Source organism: Tachyglossus aculeatus, chromosome 25 (genome assembly GCF_015852505.1).
Source record: "Tachyglossus aculeatus isolate mTacAcu1 chromosome 25, mTacAcu1.pri, whole genome shotgun sequence".
NCBI lineage: Eukaryota > Metazoa > Chordata > Mammalia > Monotremata > Tachyglossidae > Tachyglossus > Tachyglossus aculeatus.
In genome coordinates this window covers 17,457,148-17,480,154 of record NC_052090.1, presented here as the reverse complement: position 1 = coordinate 17,480,154, position 23,007 = coordinate 17,457,148, and the positions used below count along the sequence as shown (strand labels likewise).

General features: G+C 44.3%; 1 protein-coding gene across 1 annotated transcript in view; it reads right to left on the bottom strand.

The window, feature by feature from the left end:
* Nucleotides 1-23,007, bottom strand: part of LOC119945434 — a 73,948-nt gene that overhangs the window by 27,918 nt on the left and 23,023 nt on the right. Inside the window, 10 exon segments of the mRNA XM_038766525.1 lie at nt 2,300-2,439; nt 2,739-3,008; nt 7,965-8,151; nt 10,737-10,829; nt 11,821-11,880; nt 13,333-13,380; nt 14,097-14,174; nt 14,990-15,006; nt 15,649-15,680; nt 16,998-17,133. Of these exon segments, the coding sequence (XP_038622453.1) occupies nt 2,300-2,439; nt 2,739-3,008; nt 7,965-8,151; nt 10,737-10,829; nt 11,821-11,880; nt 13,333-13,380; nt 14,097-14,174; nt 14,990-15,006; nt 15,649-15,680; nt 16,998-17,133 (1,061 nt within the window).

Below are 23,007 nucleotides of genomic sequence, written 5' to 3'. Positions count from 1 at the left end.
ATGGATCTGGTGATTTAAGCAGATATTTGTGGATCTCTGTAGACCAAAAGCATTGCCATCATCATTGAGTATTTGTGGAATGCCTGCAGGATGCTTTGCATCATGTGGACACTCTACAGACAAGGTGGAATGCAATCCTTCCAGAAACCGACTTGGTTTGCTCAAACACAACCTTTCTTGCACATGTCATAAACTGCTGGCTCTTCAATGATGCCATTCCCACCCACAGAAATGATGGGCAGAAACAGAAAATCCATTTATAAAAGAATCAAGCAAATGTGGGCAGTTAGACACTCGTTGCTTTGAGATCTTCAGGTTAATGTTTTGTATTTTACCTTCCTAAGACCCTAAGTGGGTCTGTTCTGGTTTTCTCCACTTGCTGTGGCCGGGATTTATACCTTTTATTGCCATCTGCTTGGGATTGCCATATCACGCTGAAGGCCCGATTCCATGAGTGAGCTATGCAGGTCATAATAAAAATCCATTCCACTTCCATCACGACCAAATGACAAAAACAAAAAATTTCTTTTGTTGGCTATCTGCTGGTCTCATTCCACTTTTCCTCTCCGAAAGACAGTGGCAACCATGGAAACAAAAGTTTGAGAGTTGGGCATCCCTTTCAAAAGACAGCATACAACGCAGTGTGATTTTAGATTGTCTACCTAGGTTTTCATTAGTACGCACTAGGTGTTTCAGTGACTTTTTTTATCCTCTTTTCCTTTACCTTCGGTTTTGCCCAAATGCACATTTTCAGTGCTCATTTGGCACATTTTCAGTGCTCATTTGGCTAGAACACTTACGGAGTTGGGGAATGTTTGAGAACGTGATCCCGTTTGGATTCTTTTCAGCAAGGTTTTGGAAGAAGCAGTCCGGGTGCATGGCATGCAGATGGCACTGGACCTGGAGAATATGCAGAGTGAATAATAATCATAATAATTTTGGTATTTGCTAAGCACTTACTATCTTCCAGGCACTGTACTGAGCACTCAGGTGGGTACAAGCAAATCGGGTGGGACATAATCCCTATCACACTTGGGGCTCACATTCTTTAATCCCCATTTTACAGATGAGGTAACTGAGGCATAGAGAAGTGAAGTGACTTGCCCCAGGTCATACGTGGCAGAACCAGGATTAGAACCCAGATCCTTCTAACTCCCCGGCCTGTGCTCTATCCACTAGGCCAAACATAACACCAGTTATAGAAAAACCAAGTGTTATCAAAATCAAGGCTTGTAGGATTTGGCTACTTGTGTGGAGCAAAGATATAAAATAATAATTGTGGTATTTGCTAAGCATTTACTATTGTGTCAAGGACCGCACTAAGTGCTCTGTAGATACAGTATAATCGGATTGGACACAGTCCCCGTCACATGTAGGATTCACAATTTTAATCCCCATCTTACAGGTGAAGTAATTGAGGCACAGAGATGTTAAGTGACTTGCCCAAAGTCACATAGCAGACAGGTGGTGGAGCTAGGATTAGAACCCAGGTCCTTTGACTCCCAGGCACAGGCTCTTTCTGCTTGGCCACGCTGCTTTCCTCTAATTTCATTTCATTTCCACGTTCAGTTATGCGGCTCTGAGCATCTATTCCCTTTGAGAAGGGGGGGAAATCAAGCTTATTTGAATGCTTTGTGTTACTTGTCCAGTTGTCCTCTTGGCAATGGGGAAATTAGAAACAGCAGGCCCTGCCAAGGAAATCCTCTCTGAATCCCCATGCCGGCTTCTTTCTGGGCAGCTTCCAGGCTCCGTGGCTTCCAGGCTCCGTGGCCCTTGGCAATATCACTTCCTGTTTCTGCTTGGAAAGCAGAAAAGCTTATACAGGAGAAGGGCAATGATGGCTGACCATCTGGAAGAATTGTCACCTGTTCATCACACGAATATTGCCAAGCCCAGTTCAGATCACTGACCCATCCAGCCCAAGGTTCTGGCTCCTACTGTTGGCAACAGGTTGTTTGTAGTAACCATGGGATGTCAGCTCCCCAGGACCGGTCTCCTAACGTCTGGTGATGCACCGTGGAACATCCCCACGGCGCATCATCAATATCCATGTTCCTCCCTCAAAGTGAGGATTCTTCGCCCCCCGCCAGAGGAGCTTACGTTGCGGAGGATCGGGCTCACGGTCTGAAAGAAAAGTCATTATTCCCCCTCTCCCGTGTTTTCTACTGAACTGCCGCTAATTCAGTAATACTACCAAACATTTCATATAAGAATCCTGTTTCACTGAAATGAATGCTAAATTGGCAGGACGCAGTGACTGAGTTCTGCAGACACCAGATCCTGTTCTTGATTTCATTACCTTACTGACTGCATTTTGGTTCACTGTCATCCGGGGAGGAGAAGAATCTGCGGTTACCGTTTTTTCCAAGTTTTCTAGAGCCAGACGCAGGTAGTAGGCGGCAGAGTCCCGGACCTCCTGAGGAAACTCCCTGAATGGGGCTTAAAGCAGACAGAAGATGATTCCACGGTTTCCTGCTTTTAAAAGTAACATCAATGAATAGTTTTAGTTGCTCTAGGAGGAGAAAAGCTGGAGATGGCAATGTTCTTTATGCATAGTATGCAATTGATAGGTATAGGTTCTATAGGTATTATAGTGTTTCAGTATATATATGTTATACACACAAACACACACACACACACACACACACACATATCCCATCCTTCACATGTGGTTCTAATATGTCCATGTGTGATTGATCTTTTTTTCTTGTTATCCCTATGCCTTTCTCCTTCCTCACACCCAGTCTTTCTTAATGGTGGTCTCTCCTCCGTAATTTTTTCCTCTTCTGCTTTTCTGGGCTCTCTGATTTGAAGTTTCCCTGCAAATATTCTGTTGCAGGTCTTTGTCACTAGCTCTTTTCCTGCCTTGCTTTCCTCTCTCGTGTTTCCCCGCCCCTTTTCTAGCCTGGCGGCTTTGCAGGCGTAGAGTTCTCTTCTCCTGAGCAGCTCAAAAGGACTGAAATGAGAAAAGTGTTCCCCCGTGACTTTATCAAAGGGAAACAGCAGCACTAAAATTACAAGTGGATTTTAAAAATTAATTTTCTAAAGCTGCTGCCAACTGGAAAAGGGCAGCACTGCATGACCCAAGTGATGTTTTTCCCCTTCCCAGAGAAGAAATTAAGTCTCTAGCTTTAATTTCTCCGGGGAGGAAGAGGGCACACCTTGCCAGATCCGAGCTCTCACATCTCATGCCAGAACAACGAGGATGCCCTAGAGCATCCTGGAAACAGGTGGTCTGTGGTAGCATCCAACTGTTCACACAATTCCCTACTGGCTGCACGGCATCTGCTGACTTTTCAATTGGTGAGGAACGAAGCCCAGGTGAAAGCTGGGAGGTGTGAGAGCCAGCAGATGACGTTCTCAGAATCTCCACTTGCCAGTTGGGCCAGAAGGGGAGGGGACTTTTTTTGTGATTGCTGGAGAGGCTGGGAAAAAGGTGGATGATGAAGAAATAATAATTAAAAAAACCATCATCTGTTAAAATGACTTCACCTAGAGAGAAACTAAAGATTAAAAAGTCAGTGGCCCTTCATCTCTTCCTTGGTGCTACTGATAATCTTTCTGGCCCCAGAGGAGAAGTGGAAGCATTAGCCTTGCCCTCCAGTCCCTATCCAGCTGACCTGAGGAGAATTCAGGGATGGAAGTTATCATTATTACTATTATTGTTATTAATTGGAAACAGCATGGAGTGAGAGGACCAGGGTTCTAATCCCATCTCTGCCACTTGTCTGCCATGTGATTTTGTGGTCAAGTCACTTAATTTCTCTGTGCCTCAGTTTCCTCATTTTTACAATGGACATTAAATCCTACTTCCTCTGAGTTAGATTGTGAACCCCACATGGGACAGGTACGGCATCCAACCTGAATATCTCAGTACCCAGATCCTCTGAGCTTCCAGCCCCAGGCTTTTTCCACAAGGTCACGCGGCTTCTCCATCATTGAGAAGCAGCGTGGCTCAGTGGAAAGACCCCGGGCTTTGAAGTCAGAGGTCATGGGTTCAAATCCCGGCTCTGCCAATTGTCAGCTGTGTGACTTTGGGCAAGTCACTTTACTTCTTTGTGCCTCAGTTACCTCATCTGTAAAATGGGGATTAAGACTGTGTGCTCCATGTGGGAAAACCTGATCACCTTGTAACCTCCCCAGCTCTTAGAACAGTGCTTTGCACATAGTAAGCACTTAATAAATGCCATCATTATTATTATTGAACATCCTGGCCCATGAGAGAAGAAGGCTGCACCTCATTTCTTGGTATCCACAGCAAATTTTTCCACTAGGCCCCGCTGCTACTCTAGGCATCCTGTTCTCCAGCTTTGCCATGAGATTGAAGAGCGAAACATTGTTCCCAACTGGAGGGAAGTACAGATTGTCCGAGAAGCCTCTTAGAGTCTAGTGTTCAGGGGATAGAATCGTCCTGCGTCTGCTGCAGTGACTCTTCCTCGAATGGCTGCGGATGGGCCCCAGGCTACGTTGGTGGGTTCAGTTGCATGGACCACACCCATGACAGACAGCAGAGTTGGCGGGGGGGGGGGGGGGGCAGGTGGAGGGTTGGAAGCATTTTAGTGCCCCAGAAAGGTAGTCTCCCCTTGCCCCTGAGGTGCCCTTCTGCTAAACTGCTCCTCATCCCTTATCAACAAAAACGTTCATGTCTGCCCACTCCCCAAGCTCCGATGGTTACCCATTCACTCTCCGCATCATACAGAAACTCCCACCATCAGCTTTAAAGCACTCAATCAGCTCGCCCCACCATACCTCAGCTCGCTAATCTCCTACTGTAGTCCAGCCTGCACACTCCGCTCCTCTAGAGCCAGCTTACGGTACCCCGATCTCATCTATCTCCCCGACGACCCCTTTTCCCTGCCATCCCCCTATCCTGGAACTCCCTCATCCTCCATATACACCAGACCACCACTCTCTCCACCTTCAAACCATTACCAAGGGCACATCTCCTCCAAGAGGCCTTCCCCAATTCAGCCCTCATTTCCCCGGCTCACTATCCCTTGTGCAACATCTGTGCACTTCAATCTGTGACCTTTGGACGCTTAATATTCTCCCCAACCCCACAGCACTTATGAATTGTGTATTATAAATAACTTATTCATATTAATATCTGTCTCCCGGCTCAACTGTGGACAGGAGAGCAGGTCTGCTAATTCTGTTGTATTGTACGCTCCCAAACGCTCAGTAATAATAATAATGATAATGGCATTTATTAAGTGCTTACTGTGTGCAAAGCACTGTTCTAAGCACTGAGAAGGTTACAAGGTGATTAGGTTGTCCCACGGGGGGCTCAGTCTTAATCCCGAGGCCCAAAGAAGTGAAGTGACTTGCCCAAAGTCACCCAGCTGACAATTGGCGGAGCCGGGACTTGAACCCTTGACCTCTGACTCCAAAGCCCGTGCTCTTTCCACTAAGCCACGCTGCTTCTCTACAATGCTCTGCCTGGCTCCGCCACTTGTCTGCTGTGTGACCTTGGGCAAGTCACTTCATGTCTCTGGGCCTCAGTTACCTCATCTGTAAAATGGAGATCAAGACTGTGTACCTACCCCAGTGCTCAGAACAGTGCTTGGCATGTAGTAAGGGCTTAACACAAACCATAATTATTATTAGTAGTAGTAGTAAGCACTCAATAAATATGTTGACTGACCCCTGGTTTTATTGTGCAGGGATTCTTAACCCTAACCACATAGCCTTTTCTTTATTGCCCCAAGTGGCAACATAATAATAATAATAATAATAATAATAATAATAATGGCATTTATTAAGCACTTACTATGTGCAAAGCACTGTTCTAAGCGCTGAGGAGGTTACAAGGTGATCAGGTTGTCCCATGGAGGGCTCACAGTCTTAATCCCCATTTTACAGATGAAGGAACTGAGGCACAGAGAAGTTAAGTGACTTGCCCAAGGTCACACAGCAGGTAATTGGCGGAGTCAGGATTTGAACCCGTGACCTCTGACTCCAAAGCCCAGGCTCTTTCCACTGAGCCACGACATAAGTGCTTCCTATCCTTCTGGCAGTGGGTGGAGAGGGAACAACTCTCTCTTCCCCAAGCGTGGGCGGCAGTATGCCACGGGAGGACCTACTGCCTATGGGTTACCCCAGGTGCACATCCCCTAAATGGATGCAACTTGGGAGAGGCGGAAGCCTGCTGTGTGACCTTTGACAAATCACTTAACTTCCCTGTGCCTCAGTTATCTCATCTATAAAATGGGGATTAAGACTGTGAACCCCATGTGGGACAGGGGCTGTGTCCGATCTGATTAGCTTGTATCCACCCCCAGCACTTGGAGCAGTGTTTGACACATAGTAAGCGCTTAACAAATACAATTATTATTATTATTTTCAGGCAGCTATGGGGTGGTGGGCAGAAGGAACTAGTTGCACTAGAGTAGCAAATGTAAGATGCTAAGAAAATCCATCCAAAACTGCACTGTTTCTCAGATAGTGGCACCAAGATGTGTAAGGGAGCAGTGTGACGGTTGGTTGCCCTTCTCAACAACCTCTTGATTAGAAGCTCCTCATGGGCAGGGATTACCAACTCTATTGTATTGTACTCTCCCAAGTGCTTAGTACAGTACTTAGCACACAGTAAGCACTCAACAATTTGTGTTGATTAGATCACTTATTCTGTACGGGATGCTATACTAAGCACTTAGTAGAATATAGTAGACTCAGTGGATGTGATCCTTTCCCTCATGGAGTTTACAGTCTGATGAGGAATGATAATAATAATAATGTTGGTATTTGTTAAGCGCTTACTAAGTGCCAAGCACGGTTCTAAGCACTGGGGTTGATACAAGGTAATCAGATTGTCCCACGTGGGGCTTCATCCCCATTTTACAGATGAGGGAACTGAGGCCCAGGGAAGTTCAGTGACTTGCCTAAAGTCACACAGCTGATAAGCCATAGTAAGCACTCAATAAATACGATTGATGATGATGATGATAAGCGGCGGAGCTGGGATTCGAATCCATGACAACCTATGCGCTTGCCACTAAGCCATGCTGCTTGAGTGATCTTGACAGAGGCTAAAAGACGTACAGGTGGGGAAAGCAACAGAGTTGAAAGCTAGGTACATGAGAGGTAAGGTGGGGAATGGTTGGAGTGAACCCCCGAGCATTTAGGCGGGGAGTACTCAAACATACAGGTGACAAGGAAATGTTGACGTGCCAGCAGAGAGGGAAATAAGAAGGAGAAAAGAAATTTTAATCTGATTTTAATAAGATTTTTGGAGGGCTCTGAACATGGGAAGAGCAGTGCTGTGTACTCCCCTGAGCACTTATTACAGTGCTCCACACTCAATAAATACTATTGATTGACTCCTCTCTCCCCTAGCTGAATCGGGAAAATCGAACCCCTCAGGTTACCGTGTCCAAGCTGACAAACACCAACAACCGTTAGTAGTCACATTCTTGGACTCAAACTAGCCGATCCGCCCGGGTAGAGTCAGCGGCTCTTCCCTTCCTCAACCGACTGAATGAACCACCCCGCTTTTCCCACTGAGAGCGCTTTATTTCGCGTAGTCTTACTAGGGAACACACAAATGCTATTGCCCATAACGGAAATGAGTATCAACTTGTAGGCATTCATTACAAATGCCTCCCTCTCACCGTTGCCGTGGAAACAGCAGTCTCCTAGTGCCTAAGCAGTTTATTCTGTGGGTTCATGGCACTGCAGTCAGGATGCTCTCTGTAAATACTCTGTGTTTGCATGATGCAGCTTGGACCAGACGTTCTTGGCAGTCCGAACCAGAGGGTTGGGTTTTAGTATGTGTCATTTGTCCCGAGAAGCAGAAAAATACTTGCATATGTAACAGGCTGAATAGCCCCAAAAGCTTAGCTCTGGGGAATCTTTTTTGAACCCAGACGTTAGGGGAAGTGAAGCCAAAAGTGGGGAAAGAGTGGCAGGAAATCTAAACCAGCAGCTCTTTGTTTTTTAGGGTGCTAAAATACAGCCATTCTTACCTTTGTTCTGAAACTCATTGCTATTAATCTCGGAGCTCTGTTCCACACAGCCACAAATAGCAGCCAATAGGACTCTGCTGAATTTGTCACCGAGGGAGACGGGGAGTGCAAAAGCTCTGTTTTGGAACAGTCTAAGAACCATAATCTTCTGAGAGTGTGATACACTTGAAAAATCCAGGGGCTGTTTCTGGTTAGCATGTAGGGATTTTTTTTAAAAAAACAGCTGATTCAGAAGTGTCAGCCTTGAAGACTCCAACGATAACAAATGTTTGACTCCAGAGGGTTCCGATGGATATATTTTCTCTTGAAAAAGAGGGATCTACTTTATGGACCAGATAGTTGTTCAAGTAATTGCTTCCCGCAACATTACATTGCCATCTCAAAAACTGGCAGCGTCTTCTCCTTTAATCGCTACTTAATATCTACGTATAGCTGGGCAAGCCATTGTCTGGTGAGCAAATCACTCTCTAGGTGAAACTCTGTTCCATTGTGGATTTGAGATTCATGAGCACATTTATGCCAGCATGCAAGCACTTTAAAGGAGGCAGAGTGGCCTAGTGGAAAGAGTGTGGGACTAAGAGGAATCCTGAGTTCTAATCCTGTCACTGACCTGCTGTGTGACCATGGACAAGTCACTTAACTTCTTTGGGCCTCCTTTTCTCTATCTGTAAAGTATCTACTATTTCTCTATCTGCTCTCCCTTCCTCTCAGACTTTGAACTCCAGTGCATCAGGAACTCTAATCTGGTTACCTTAGATCCACCCCACTGTTTGGCACAGAGTAAGTGCTTGATAAATATGATTATTGCTGTTGTCAGTAGTAATAAATGTGTTCTGAAACAGTAGAATAGAATATTAACAGGTTTCCAATTATTTTGAAAAAAGGGAGTGCACCTTTCAAAATGATTTTCGTCTGGATGATGAATCTCTTACCTGGAACCACCTCCAGAGGAACAAAAGATCAATAAGCCCCTTCTAGAATGTAAGCTCGTGGTGGGCAGAGATCGTGTGTGCCAACTCTGTTGTATTCTTCCAAGTACCTCATGCAATGTTCTGCACACAGTTAAGCACTTAATAAATACCATTGATGATGGTTATTTGGGAACATTCCTCTGGGCAGTTCAGTCAATTGTATTTGTTGAGTGCTTTCTGTGTGCAAATCACTGTACTAAGCATTTGGCAGAGTACAGTATAACAGAGTTGGTAGAGACATTCCCTGCCAATGGGGTTTGAGCACCTCCTGAGTGTGGGGCTCTGAATCAGAGGGTAAGGGATGTATAGAATAATAATAATAATAATAATAATGGCATTTATTAAGCACTTACTATGTGCAAAGCATTGTTCTAAGTGCTGGGGAGGTTACAAGGTGATCAGGTTGTCCCACCTGGGGCTCACAGTCTTAATCCCCATTTTACAGATGAGGTCACTGAGGCACAGAGAAGTTAAGTGACTTGCCCAAAGTCACACAGCTGACAATTGGCGGGGCTGGGATTTGAACCCATGGCCTCTGACTCCAAAGCCCGGGCTCTTTCCATTGAGCCACGCTGCTTCGCGTGAAGGAAGGGACACGATCCTGTCCAGTAAGTTACAGTTGAATGAGAAGGCTGGCAGACATAAGCTGATGAACAAACCATCCCTGAAAGGGTGTGAGAGTAAATATGAAAAACAAGCACAAGTGGAAACATCAATCAATAACAAATAAGGAGATAAAGGCATGATGTTGAGGTGGCTGAGAAATGGCAAGAGAGCACAGCTGGGAAAACCACATTAACCACATTTTGTTTCCTAGAAACCACATTGAAGGGCGAGATCACCTATTTTAAAAATTATTGGAGTTTCGGGGCCGGGATTGATGATGATGAATCTTCAGCCCCAAGGGAGGATGGTCTCAAAGTCCATCATCTGGTTTTTTTTTTTTAATGCCCCTCCTCCACCCCCCCCCCCCCCCCAGTGTTTAATCCAGAATCCCAGAATTCTGGTTCTATAAGGCAACTATTGGCTGAATTTCTGTATTATCATTGTTGTTATTATTATCATCATTAATCCCCATGGAATTTGTTAAGCGCAAACACTGTAGATTCGAAATAATCAAGCCTCACATGAGACAGGGACTAAGTGAGAGGGAGAACAAGTGTTCAATTCCTGTTTTCCAGATGAGTAAACTGAGGCTCAGAGAAGTTAAGTAATTTCCCCAAGGTCACATAACAGACAAGGGGCAGAGCTGGGATTAGAACCCAAGTCCTCTGATTCCCAGGCCCATCTTTTTCCATTAGACTACACTACCTCTCTAGCAAAGCTGGTCAAATAAGGACCAAAGCTAGGGGAAAAGTGACAGGACATTAGAAAGAAATCACATGAAGGAAAATATCTTTCCCCTCATCATTCTTCAACATAGAGTGACAATCATCACGTTGTTTAGCACTGTATAAGATCCTTTGGGGTTGCCCGGTTTGGGTTTGATATGATTGCAGCCTTCAACGTTAACAGTCTTGAGGGAGAGACAAATTGGATAAACACAGACACAGTAAAAATGCAAATAGATGGAATGGAACCCTTCATGGATTCGACAGAATCATGACTTTTGTTTCCTGGAGACATGCATCAAAATGGTTTTCCGTATCCCTGTTAATGGGGGTGGGGATATGCGTACAGCAGGCACACAGATGTTAACAGTCAACAGTAGAAGGAGATTCAGGACTGTAATTATATTTAAATCAACTGTGTTCATGTCAGCATCAATGTCCTCCCATGCTGCAGTCTCTGGCCCCTATACTTTATAGGTCCTAGAGGTTGTAATGAAAGGATTTGGCAGTGGAGTGCAGATCAGCGGGATGAAGGATAAAGTGGATTTAAATGTTAGTCCCCACTATGAAATCGAGACAAGTGGATAAGTGGATGCTAATAGGATTAAGACCTTATTTAAGTTAGGAAATCAGGAGGTAAAAGGTGTGGCATTCCTTCTGTCCTTCCCTCATTTGATTGAGCGGGTCAGCAGACAGTAAGCGCTCAATAAATACAATTGAATGAATGATATGATGGACCTTTTTTGGGAAGCTGAACTCCCAGCGTCGGGAGGCCAGTTCTTTCAGTGGACCTAGGGAATAATTTGAGAATGGACTGAAAGTGCTGAGGTCAGGAATGCCAGGAATGTCAAAGGGAATTGGCTTTAGGGATTCTGGAAGAATGTGGGTCTGCCAGCTCCATTGTATTGTACTCTCTCAAGTGCTTAATATAGTGTTCTGCACATAGTAAGTGTTCAATAAATACCACTGATGGCAATGTTAGAGAGCATGTCCTGCCTGCTAGAAGTAGAAAAGACGCCCTCCCCCATCCCCCCGGCCTTACCTCCTTCCCCTCCCCACAGCAGCTGTATATATGTATATATGTTTGTACAGATTTATTACTCTATTTATTTTACTTGTACATATTTATTCTATTTATTTTATTTGGTTTATATGTTTTGTTTTGTTGTCTGTCTCCCCCTTCTAGACTGTGAGCCCGCTGTTGGGTAGGGACTGTCTCTATATGTTGCAAACTTGTACTTCCCAAGCGCTTAGTACAGTGCTCTGCACACAGTAAGCGCTCAATAAATAAGATTGAATGAGTGAATGAATGAAAACAAATCAATGAATCAGTAGTATTTATTATGCACTTTTTGCACAACTCTCTAGTAAGTGTTTGGGGTAGTACAACTGAGTTACTGGACACAGTCTCTGCCCTCAAGCAGTTTACAATTTAGCAGGGGAGACAGGCACTAAAATAAATTAAAGGTAGGGGAAACAACCGAGTTTAAAGACATGCACCTGAAGGCTGTGCTGTGGAAAACATTCTAAGCCCCACTTTTTAAAATTAATTACACTTCTGGCCAAATCCACCAGCAACTGGGGATTTGCAGAGACGTAAGTATTTGCAAACACCTGGAATATTGGCTCTGAGATTCTCAAATAAGAAAATCAGAGGCCTGCTGCTGCTCTAGGTCCTGCTGGCCTTGTTCTTCTTGTAAACCCTGGCTCTCCACCAACCCCATTGAATGAAGAGCCTTTATATGCCTAACTGGCTGGTTACTTTGTCTGTCTGTCTGTCTCTCTGTCTTTCTCTTTTTTTGGTACTTGTTAAGCATGTATGTGCCAGGCACTATAAACCCAGATATAGATACAAGATAATCAGGTTTGACACAATCCCGATCTCACTTGGGGCTCACAGTCTCAGTTGGAGGAGGAAGGGTTCAACCTCCATTTAATCGATGAGGTAACTGAATTATAGAGCATTTAAGTGACTTCCCCAAGGTCATGTGGCTGAAAAGAGATGGAACTGGGATTAGAACCCAAGTCATATGATTCCCAAGCCTGTGCTCTTTCTCCTAGGCCACATTTTTCCTCTTCTAGCTGGGAGCTGGTCACACTGGATGATAATAATAATAATAATGATAATAATAATGGCATTTGGTAAGCGCTCAGTATTTGCAAAGCACTGTTCAAAGCGCTGGGGAAGTTACAAGGTGATCAGGTTGTCCCACGGGGGCTCACAGTCTTAATCCCCATTTTACAGATGAGGGAACTGAGGCACAGAGAAGTGAAGTGACTTGCCCAAAGTCACACAGCTGACAATTGGCGGAGCTAGGATTTGAACCCATGACCTCTGACTCCGAAACCCGTGCTCTTTTCCACTGAGCCACGCTGGATGGTTTGGGATTAGTATAAATAGAACCATCTTTCTCTTTGTATAGCCCTGAAGGAAGCTGAAAACTCACTGGAAATTATGGGGAAAATTTAGGTGTTCTGTGGCATTGAAGTGGACCCTCCTATTAAGACCTCCATCAAAAAGAAACAGCTTCACCCAAAACAGTGGGGATTGAGTTAATGATAGTGTCATCAGCAGAGCTTGATTATTCACATACATATAAACCCTTCAGCTCAAACAGGGTGACTGACCAGCGAATGGTCAGTGATCTGTCTCTGATCCCGGGGTTCAGAATGCTTGGAAAGGGGAGTTGGTCAAAGACATTCACACTAGGAAACTGCCAGGCTGGACAAATCCTGGACAAATCAGAACGGATGAGGTTAGCACTTCCCAGCCAGGGCAACACATCTGCTCCGTCAGCCCAGGCTCCGAGCAAAATAAGTGACGGTTGTGGCCTTAATGAGTCCATGGGGGATGGTTGATTGTATCTAGCACTGATCCCCACCCTATTTGTTCCTAAAGACTGGGAACATCCTAACTTGTCCAGACCTGGGAGCTCTTTCCAAACTCAGGTACTGGAATGTCCCACCTCCCTCTTCCCTGATCCCACCCCTTGGCTGCTAGCAAACTAACATAGTTTAAAACATTTAGACAGTGGACGAGGTGGCTGCCGCAGCTTATCAGCTCACCTTGGAAGTTCGAAATGACGATAATCCTTTGTGGATCTCTGGAAACAACTGCAAGGGTCAGTGAGCAATATTTAGTGAGCGTCTTCTAGGAGTGGAGCGCTGTTCCAGATGCTGTAAAGAGGTAGAGTGAGACGTGGTCTCTTCCCAGGGAGATCTTTTAGTTTAAGGGAGACATTAAAAAAGTGCAAGTGGCAAGCAAAGAGGCCTAGATTGGACCAAACCCTAAATGTTCAGAGTTGGATATATAGCGTTGAGCAGTCTGGGATGAGAGAGGGAGGGAGATGTTGATAAAAATTGTGAGGTTTGTTACAGACCGGACATAGTCCCTACTCCACATGGGACTAGAGAAGTTAGAGTAATTAAAGTCAGATGAGGGGTAGTCTTATCCAGCCCACTGCCTTAATCAGTGGTATTTATTGAGCGCTTACTAAGTGCAGAGCACTGAACTAAGTGCTTGCTAGTATAGTGCCTGGCACATAGTGAGAGCTTGACAACTACCGTTATCATCATTACTATACAAAAGAATTAGAAGACACGTTCCCTGCCCATAACAAGCTTACAGTCTAGAGGGCCTCATCTGCTGAAGAGGACACCTGAGCCCCCTGTGAAAACACAGGACACAAATACAAGTAAAGGGACCTAACCCCCATCCCTAAGCAGTACAAAGGAACCAATCCGGACAGCCACGAAAATGCAGTTCAGGAAAACAGAAAAGCATTTAGAAACCTCAGGAGTGAAAGATCATGTTTTGGATCAAGATTTACTTTTCCAGGAATGGGGATGTGCATGTGACCAGTCGCTCCACCGACATCAATGACAGAACAGGAAACTCTCAAGACATTCTGAGAAACCCGGAACAAGATATTTGCAGTTCACTCTCATAGAGCAACAGGGACCAAAGTGGACTTTTTGGCACAACTCAAAGTATTTCACCCTGTAGGAATTTTCAAATTTACTGAGGGCCCTGCCTCTCCATCCCTCCCTCCAGTACTTAATTCAATTACTTTTTGATGTGAATTTACCAGAAATTATATGGATGTGTTATTTAGGGAAATTTAAACATGGGGAATTGATCTCCAGGAAAGCAAGGGCTGCATTGTAGCTGCCGCTTTCAATTTCACATCCCCGTACTTTCAGGAGTGGATACTATTGAAGACCTCTGAATGCCTTTTTTCTGGATGTAACAATAGTCCATCTTGCAAGATGAGTATCACCTGATTGAGTTCTACTGAGGAATAAATGAGTCATCATTGACTCTTCCACAGCTAATAGTAACCATTCTCATCGAATTCATAGTGGATCGTCATGCAGCATAATCAGTCTTCCAGAGTCTTCTCTGGTAATGGATGAGACATAATTATATTTCAAAATGGGAATCAGTTCGCTTTTTCTAATGTGAATACATGAGCAAAATGCAGCTGCTGAGCTCTTTGTCAAGTTGTAAGAAAGGAAATGATATAATGGGAAACCCTACGTGTCATCTTCGTGAACTTCTTTGAAGTTCATATTCATTTTATGTCTTCAGTGATCGCTGCTCATGGGTACAAGCAAAAAATTCATCCAATTTATTCACAGTAGGAAATATGAATTCTAATAAGGAAATTCCAATCAAACATTTCTACCATCCAGGTTTCATTATTACAGACCCTAAGGATACCACAACCACAGCAGCTGCTATGAAAATGCAAAACAAGATTTTTCAGAAAATAAAATCTAAGAAGGTGGCATATGCGAGGAACGTGTACAGTAAAAATAATAATAATAATAATAATAATGTGATGTTCGTTAAATGCTTACTATGTACCAAACATTGTTCTGAGTTCTGGGATAGATACAAGGTAATCAGCTTGGACACTGTCCCTGTCCCACATGGGGCTCACGTCTTGATCCCCATTTTGTAGATGAGGTAACTGAGGCACAAAGAAGTTAAGTGACTTGTCCAAGGTCCCGCAGCAGACATGTGGTAGAGCCAGGATTAGAACCCACATCCTCTGACTCCCAAGCCCCTTGATGCCAAGCTGGCCTTGAACCTTGTAAAAACGTTGGGTTGCACAGATTCCTGAATGATATTAGCTAAGAAGCAGCGTGGCCTAAGTGGAAAGACTTAGGTGTCAGTAAATGCTCACTAATTGAACTGCTCAGGGATCTCCATTACCTTTTGGGAGGAAAATTCAGCATATTAATAAAATAACTCTTCTGAACACATCGGCCATATCTGCCATCAATTTCTTGCCCGTGAAGTCCAATTGATTTGAAAAGTGTGGCCTGGTCCACCCCTGGGGGCGTGGAGAGAGAAGGGGAATGTGCATCCATTACTTGTGACTGAGCACAAATAAAACTCTAATACCCTTTAAAGATTTTATGGAGCTAACGGTTTAAAAACTAAATCTCAGTTGATGAATAAGGAGCTGAGGCTGTGAAGGCCGTTGACGTACACAAATAATTATGTACCGTCAACCTCCTGTTTTCTATTCTATAGAGAAGCAGCATGGCTTAGTGGAAAGAGCCCGGGCTTGGGAGTCAGAAGTCGTGGGTTCTAATCCCGCCTCCACCACTTGTCAGCTGTGTGACTTTGGGCAAGTCACTTCACTTCTCTGTGCCTCAGTTACCTCATCTGTAAAATGGGGATTTAGACTGTGATCCTCACGTGGGACAACCTGATAAACTTGTATGCACCCCAGTGCTTAGAACAGTGCTTGGCACATAGTAAGCGCTTAACAAAAACCATCATTATTATTATTATTCACATAGTCAATCCTATCTTTTCCTCTATTACACAAGCTCTACACATAACATTTCAATAACCTCCCCTTGCTCTTTAGACGCACCTTTTCTCTCCTTACTGAATCAGTAATGTTGCGCCTCACCCAGCCTCCTTGTAGAGATTTCTACAAGAAACTTCTCCACCCAAACCAAAACACCTAGATGTTAATATTGCCCGTCCTATCAGTCACCAAGTGAGGCCTGTAATAGAATAATAGCATTTATGAAACGCTACGTGTCAAGCATTGTACTAAGAGCTGTGGTCGATACAAGATAATCAGGTTGGACTCAGCCCCTGCTCCACAGAGGGCTCACCTCCACATCAAACAAAAACTCCTCAGCATTGGCTTTAAAGATTTCCTCCTTCTTGCCCCCTCCTACATCAATTCGCTTCTCTCCTTCTACAACGTAGCCCACACACTTTGCTGCTCTAGTGGTAACCGTCTCAACCGTGCCTCCATCTTGCCTAACTTGCCGCCCACCCCTAGCCCATATCCTGCCTCTGGCCTGGAAAGCCCTCCTTCCTCAAATCTGATAGACAATTACTCTCCCCACCCTTCAATGCCTTATTAAAGGCACATCTCCTCCAAGAAGGCTTCCCAGACTAACCCCCTCCCCCTTCTTCTCCCACGCCCTTCTGCATTGCCCTGACTTGCTCCTTTTTTTCTCCCCCCCCTCCCAGCCCCACAGAACTTAAGTACAAAGTGGTAATTTATTTATTTGTATTGATGTCTGTCTCACCACCTCTAGACTGTAAGCTTGCTGTGGACAGGGAATGTGTCTGTTTATTGTTGTACTCTTCCAAGTGCCTAGTTCAGTGCCCTGCACACAGTAAGTGCTCAGTAAGTGCGATTGAATGGATGAATGAAGTAGAAGGAAGTCGGATTAAATGGCAATTTTACGTGAGGACTTGAGGCGCAGAGAAGGTACGTTCACACAGCAGGCCGGCACGTATTTTTTCCACTGGGTAACACTGTCTTCGGTTCACTCTCCACATAACATTTGGAAACTTGCAAACTGGGTGCCAGGCGATTCCTTCTGTTCATGAAAAATATAAGCCGTTGAAAAGGGAACTAGAAAAGAGATGGCTGAAGACCTAAAGTATCTTCTCATATGCACCAGAACCCCTAGGACTATTTGGGGGAGTGGGCAAAACTGGGTTTGGAGTCCTTTGGGGAAAGTTATTCAAGCTCTATGTGCCTTAGTTTCGTCATCTGTAAAATGGGAATTCAATACTGTTCTCCCCCTTACGCATGTGGAACAGGGACTGTGTCTGACCTGATTATCTTATACCTATCCCAGCACTTAGAAGTGCTCGGTACATAGAGCCTTACAAATATAATAATTATGGTATTTGTTGAGTGCTTACTATGTGCCAGTCAATGTACTAAGCGCTGGTGATTATTATTCTACTTAGTTAACACAAGTTCCCACTGGGCTACTTTCTGCCGCCTGCCAGTGACTTGTCCTCATGTGAATCTGACTTAATCCCATTCAGATCCCTCCATCTCCAGCTGCCGTAGCCCTCTGACTCCTGGCATCAGGATATGGCCAGAAATGACTAAATTTCCCTCTATCCCTAGAATCAATGAGTGTAGCCCGAACTTTAGGAGCTGAAACCCTGCAAAGCCAGAAAACTTGGCTCAACATTGCAGAAAACCAGAGTTCTTTCTCCAGAAAGGAGAAGCGGAGAGAAAGAACATCCTATCCTCTCTGCCCCAAATGGGGCCAGAAAGTTCCAAAATAGAGCCAAATGATGGCTTACAAGGCAGAAAATATGTGGGAAGAAAGAAATTACATGGAAACCACACATCAGTGAGTTCCTGGCCAGAAGGGGAAAAAGGTGGGGAAGAGTCATGAAAGGGAGAGTGAAGCAACAAGAGGGTAAAAAATCTTTATGGATGGAGGTGTCAAATTCGAGAACGACTGCAGGAAAGGAGCTTTGCTGGCCCAGACAGCAGCTCGGAGTTGTTGGTTAGGGAGTTCTCATTCCTAATTGGTCTTGGCTCAGGTGGATGTTAAATAGGATTTTTCTTCCCAAGCTGAGCAAGAGAGAGAGATCCATAAATATATGTTCAAATAAATGCCTGGAGGTCCAAGTATGCTTATTTGTGAGTCCATATATAAAGATATGTGTACCTATAACTCCATTTATGTATTGTTGTCCATATTCAGAGATATCAATCAGTCAATCAGTGGCATTTATTGAGCACTTACTATGTGCAGAGCACTGTACTAAGCGCTTGGGAGAGTACAGTACAATACCTTACAAGAATACAACACCACTGATGGTGAAGTTCACCTGTGAATGTGTTTGTGGCTGAAATGGCCGACGCCAATTGAGGTCCACCCTGAAGTTGAGGGAAGACAATATTTAAAGTTATCTCATCTGAACCTGGGGATAAAATAGCTATTCTCCCTCCTTTTAAAACGGGATAGGGACTATTTCCGGATCTGCTTATACTGTATCTAGCCCAGCGCTTAAAACGGCGCTTGACACACAGGGAGAGTTTAACAACTACAACAATAATCATTCAAACTCAGCCTAGGTAATGGAGAATGCAGAAACCACTATCAATTCTTCTCAAAGTCTCTGCAGTTGGCTGCCATGCGGCTGCCCGCCTTGTTTTCCGAGTGGTATTCAGAGTCTCAGTTTGAGATTGAATACAAAAAACTCTCAATTAATCCGGGCATTTGGTTAATATTGACAGATTGCTTGAATGCTCTCAGTTAATTAGTCACTGTAGTTTTCCAATTCATCAAACCTGTTAGTCAATTAGGAGCGTAGCCTTTGTGCTTATGCAGATTTTCACAGAGTTTAATCAGTACAGTACAGAGTGAGGTATATTTGGGTGGGTAATGCCTTTTTAATTAATTTATTCACTTTACGTTTGCTCATCTCTGGAACATATTCTCCAACTCACAGCATTTCTAAAGGAGCTACACTGAAAACAGGGAGGAGATCCTCAGAATAGTCAGTTGAAATGATTTTTCACCTGATCTAGTACCTGGAACTAAAATCACCTGAAAAATTGGTTTCGTGTAGGGTTTTTTGTTTTGTTTTGTTTTTAGGGTTTTTGTTAAGCGCTCACTATGTGCCAGACACTCTACAAAGTACTGGGGTAGATACAAGCTAATCTGGTTGGACACAGTCCCTGTTCCACCTGGGACTCGTAGTCTTAATTCCCATTTTATAGATGAGGTAGCTGAGGCACAGAGAAGTCAAGTGGCTTGTCCAAGGTCACACAGCAGACAAGTGATAGAGCTGGGATTAGAACCCAGGTCCTTCTGATACCCAGGCACGGGCTCTATCCTTGCTGCTTCTCAGAGGTCATTTTGCTTCTCTCAGTCGATACTGCTTTCTGTGTTAATCAATCAATCAATCAATTAATCGTATTTATTGAGCACTTACTGTGTGCGGAACACTGTACTAAGCGCTTGGGAAGTACAAGTTGGCAACATATAGAGACGGTCCCTACCCAACAGTGGGCTCACAGTCTAGAAGGGGGCCGATGTGTTACCAACTAAGCCAGGAGAGAAGCAGTGTGGCCAGAGAAGCAGCATGGCCTAATGGTAGAGCATGGGCCTGAGAATCAGGAGGACCTGGGTTCTAATCCTGACTCTACTGCTTGTCTGCTGTGTGATTTAGGGTAAGTCATTTCACTTCTCCGTGCCTCGGTTACTTCATATGTAAAATGGGGGATTAAGACTGTGAGCCCCAAGTGGGAGAGAGACTGTGTCCAACCTGATTGGCTTGTATCTACCGCAGTAAATCTAGTACAGTGCCTGGCACATAGTAAGTGCTCAACAGATACAATTTAAAACATCCATTAAATATGCAACTTGGGGAACTGCCCAAAATGATAATAAATTAATTGTTTGTTGATTTAGCCTGGTGGATGGAGTCAGTTCACAGTCAAAAATTCCATGTGTCCAAAAAGAATTTGCTTTTGTTGCAGGGCACCTCCAGTAGCTGATAGTTCTGTAGCTTCACTCTTGTCCTGACTCCATCAACAAATTTCAAAAATATCAATCACAGCTACCAAACTACGGTTAAGCACTGAGGCGATGTTGCAATGTCAAACAATTTATTAAAAAACAATGCTGACATTTTGAAAAGTAGGTAAAGTTCAGCAACTATATTTTGCTGCATTATCTGTAAGAACCCTTTTGAGTTGCGCATGCTTGAAATGTCAAAAACATTAGGCAGGGCTCCCATGTAACAAAGGCAAAATGTTAACCCTTGAGCACTGCGGGTTCCATTTTAACACAATCACTTTCTGTGAAGAGTACAAGAGTGTGGTTAATAGCTAAGGGGCCTGGGGGAGCATGTGAGGGTATTAGTAGAGGGGAGAAGAGAGACCCATGGTGGGCAGGAGGGACCGCCAGAGGAGAGGAGCTTGAGGGTGGAGAGATGTGATGGTTGGTGAGGGCCTTGGTTGTGAGAATCCCAATCAATCAATCAATCAGTCATATTTATTGAGCGCTTACTGTGTGCAGAGCACTGTACTAAGCGAGCTCTGCTAGTCCCCCCTGAGCCCCAACTAGCTATGGCCAGGTATTTCCCCGCACCCCTACCACTCCTCCATGGTCCCATAGAAAGAGCACAGGCTTGAGAGTCAAAGGACCTGGGTTCTAATCCTGGCTCTGGCAACATGTCTGCTGTGTGATCTTGGGCGAGTCACTTAACTTATCTGTGCTTCAGCTTCCTTATCTGCAAAAAAAAAAAAAAACAGAGAAGCAGCGTGGCTCGGTGGAAAGAGCCCGGGCTTTGGAGTCAGAGGTCGTGGGTTCAAATCCTGGCTCTGCCAATAGCCAGCTGTGTGACTTTGGGCAAGTCACTTAACTTCTCTGGGCCTCAGTTACCTCATCTGTAAAATGGGGATTGACGGTGAGCTCCCCGTGGGGCAATCTGATCACCTTGTAACCTCCCCAGCGCTTAGAACAGTGCTTTGCACATAGTAAGTGCTTAATAAATGCTATCATTATTATTATTACTATTATTAAAATGGGGATCCGATACCTGTTCTCTCTCCTACTCAGACTGTGAGCCCCATGTGGGACCGGATTATCTTGGATCTACCCTAGTCATTGGTACACAGCATTTTTTAATGGCATTTATTAAGCGCTTACTAGGTGCCAGGCACTCTACTAAGTGCTGCGATAGAATCCAGGTCGTCGGGTCGGACACAGTCTCTGTCTCATGTGGGGCTCACAGGGAAGCAGCGTGTCTCAGTGGAAAGAGTACGGGCTTGGGAGTCTGAGTTCATGGGTTCGATTCCCGGCTCTGCCACTTGTCTGCTGTGTGACTTTGGGCAAGTCACTTCACTTCTCTGTGCCTCAGTTACCTCATCTGGAAAATGGGGATTAAGACTGTGAGCCCCACGTGGGACAACCTAATCACCTTTTACCCCCCCCAGGGCTTAGAACAGTGCTTTGCACATAGTAAGCACTTAACAAATGCCATCATTATTATTATTATTGTTATTATTAATCCCCATTTTACAGATGAGGTAATTGAGGCCCGAAGAAGTGAAGTAATTTGCCCAAGGTCACCCAGCAGACAAGTGGCAGAGCCAGGATTAGAACCTAGGTCCTTCTGACTCCCAGTTCCTTGCCTGACACGTAGGAAGCTCAAAACAAATACCTAAATTATTATTATCATTAATATTATTATTCTTACTGTATTAAAACTGCCTATCTGTGATCATTTCAATAGAAGGATTACAGGAGTCACAAAAATGAAAGGAATAAAACTGAGGCCTTCAATTTACTTTAGAAAAAGGTATGAATTGTTGCTTTAAATGAATCATGTTTAACGAATGCATCCTTCATCCTTTACAGTGTTCTAGGATGAGGGAATGTTAAGACTGTGGTGAAAATCATTCACTCAATAAATGAGCACCCATGGGGCTATTGAGAAGAGTCTTCACACCCTCTCAACTGGGGTCCAGTTTTTCTGAAGCACATCCTAACTCTTGTGCCTCAAACTTTCTAAAATCATGGGGCATCCATAAGTTCCTCAGAATAAAACAAAGTCTGGAAAATAATAAGCACCTGCATTTGAGGTGCTTATATTCAAAACACAAGAGAAGGGAAACAGTGTGGCCTCCTTGAAAAAGCGCAGGTGTATGAGTCAAGGGATCTGGGTTCTAATTCTAGCTCTGCCACTTGCCTGTTCCGTGGCCTCGGACAAGTCGCTTCAGTGTCTCAGTTGCCTCAGCTGTAAAATGGGGATCCAGTACTTAGGCTGTTAGCCCCATGTAGGCTATTTTGGTCACAATCACATGTCATCATCATCATCATCAATCGTATTTATTGAGCGCTTACTATGTGCAGAGCACTGTACTAAGCACTTGGGAAGTACAAATTGGCAACATATAGAGACAGTCCCTACCCAACAGTGGGCTCACAGTCTAAAAGGGGGAGACAGAGAACAAAACCAAACATACTAACAAAATAAAATGTCATCTTTTAACGCGTGAAGCAGTGACTGATGTGACTTGGTGTTTGCTAAACTTCCCAGTACAGCAAATTGCCAACAGGGCATGTGATGGCCTAGGAATGACTTGCCAGCAGAAGGGTTAGAAATAATAGTTCACGGTCTTGTCTCGTCTGAATGTACAAACATGCAGTCATCAGGACTGCCGATATAATCCAAAAGAGACAAATTCCTTCATTCCACTCGATCTCAGATTTTGGAAACATTTAAGTTACGGGATGATTTTGCAAGTACAAATCCAGGGAGGTAGATATTATTTTCAAATGGTTGATAAGAATATGTCCTATCTAAAATAACCACCTTATGCTTGAGAAAATGTACTGTCACGATTGGTTAAAATCTTCTTTTTCTGCTTCTCACTGGCAGCATTGCAGCGTATGAAATGTACCAAGGATCTTATTTTCAACCCC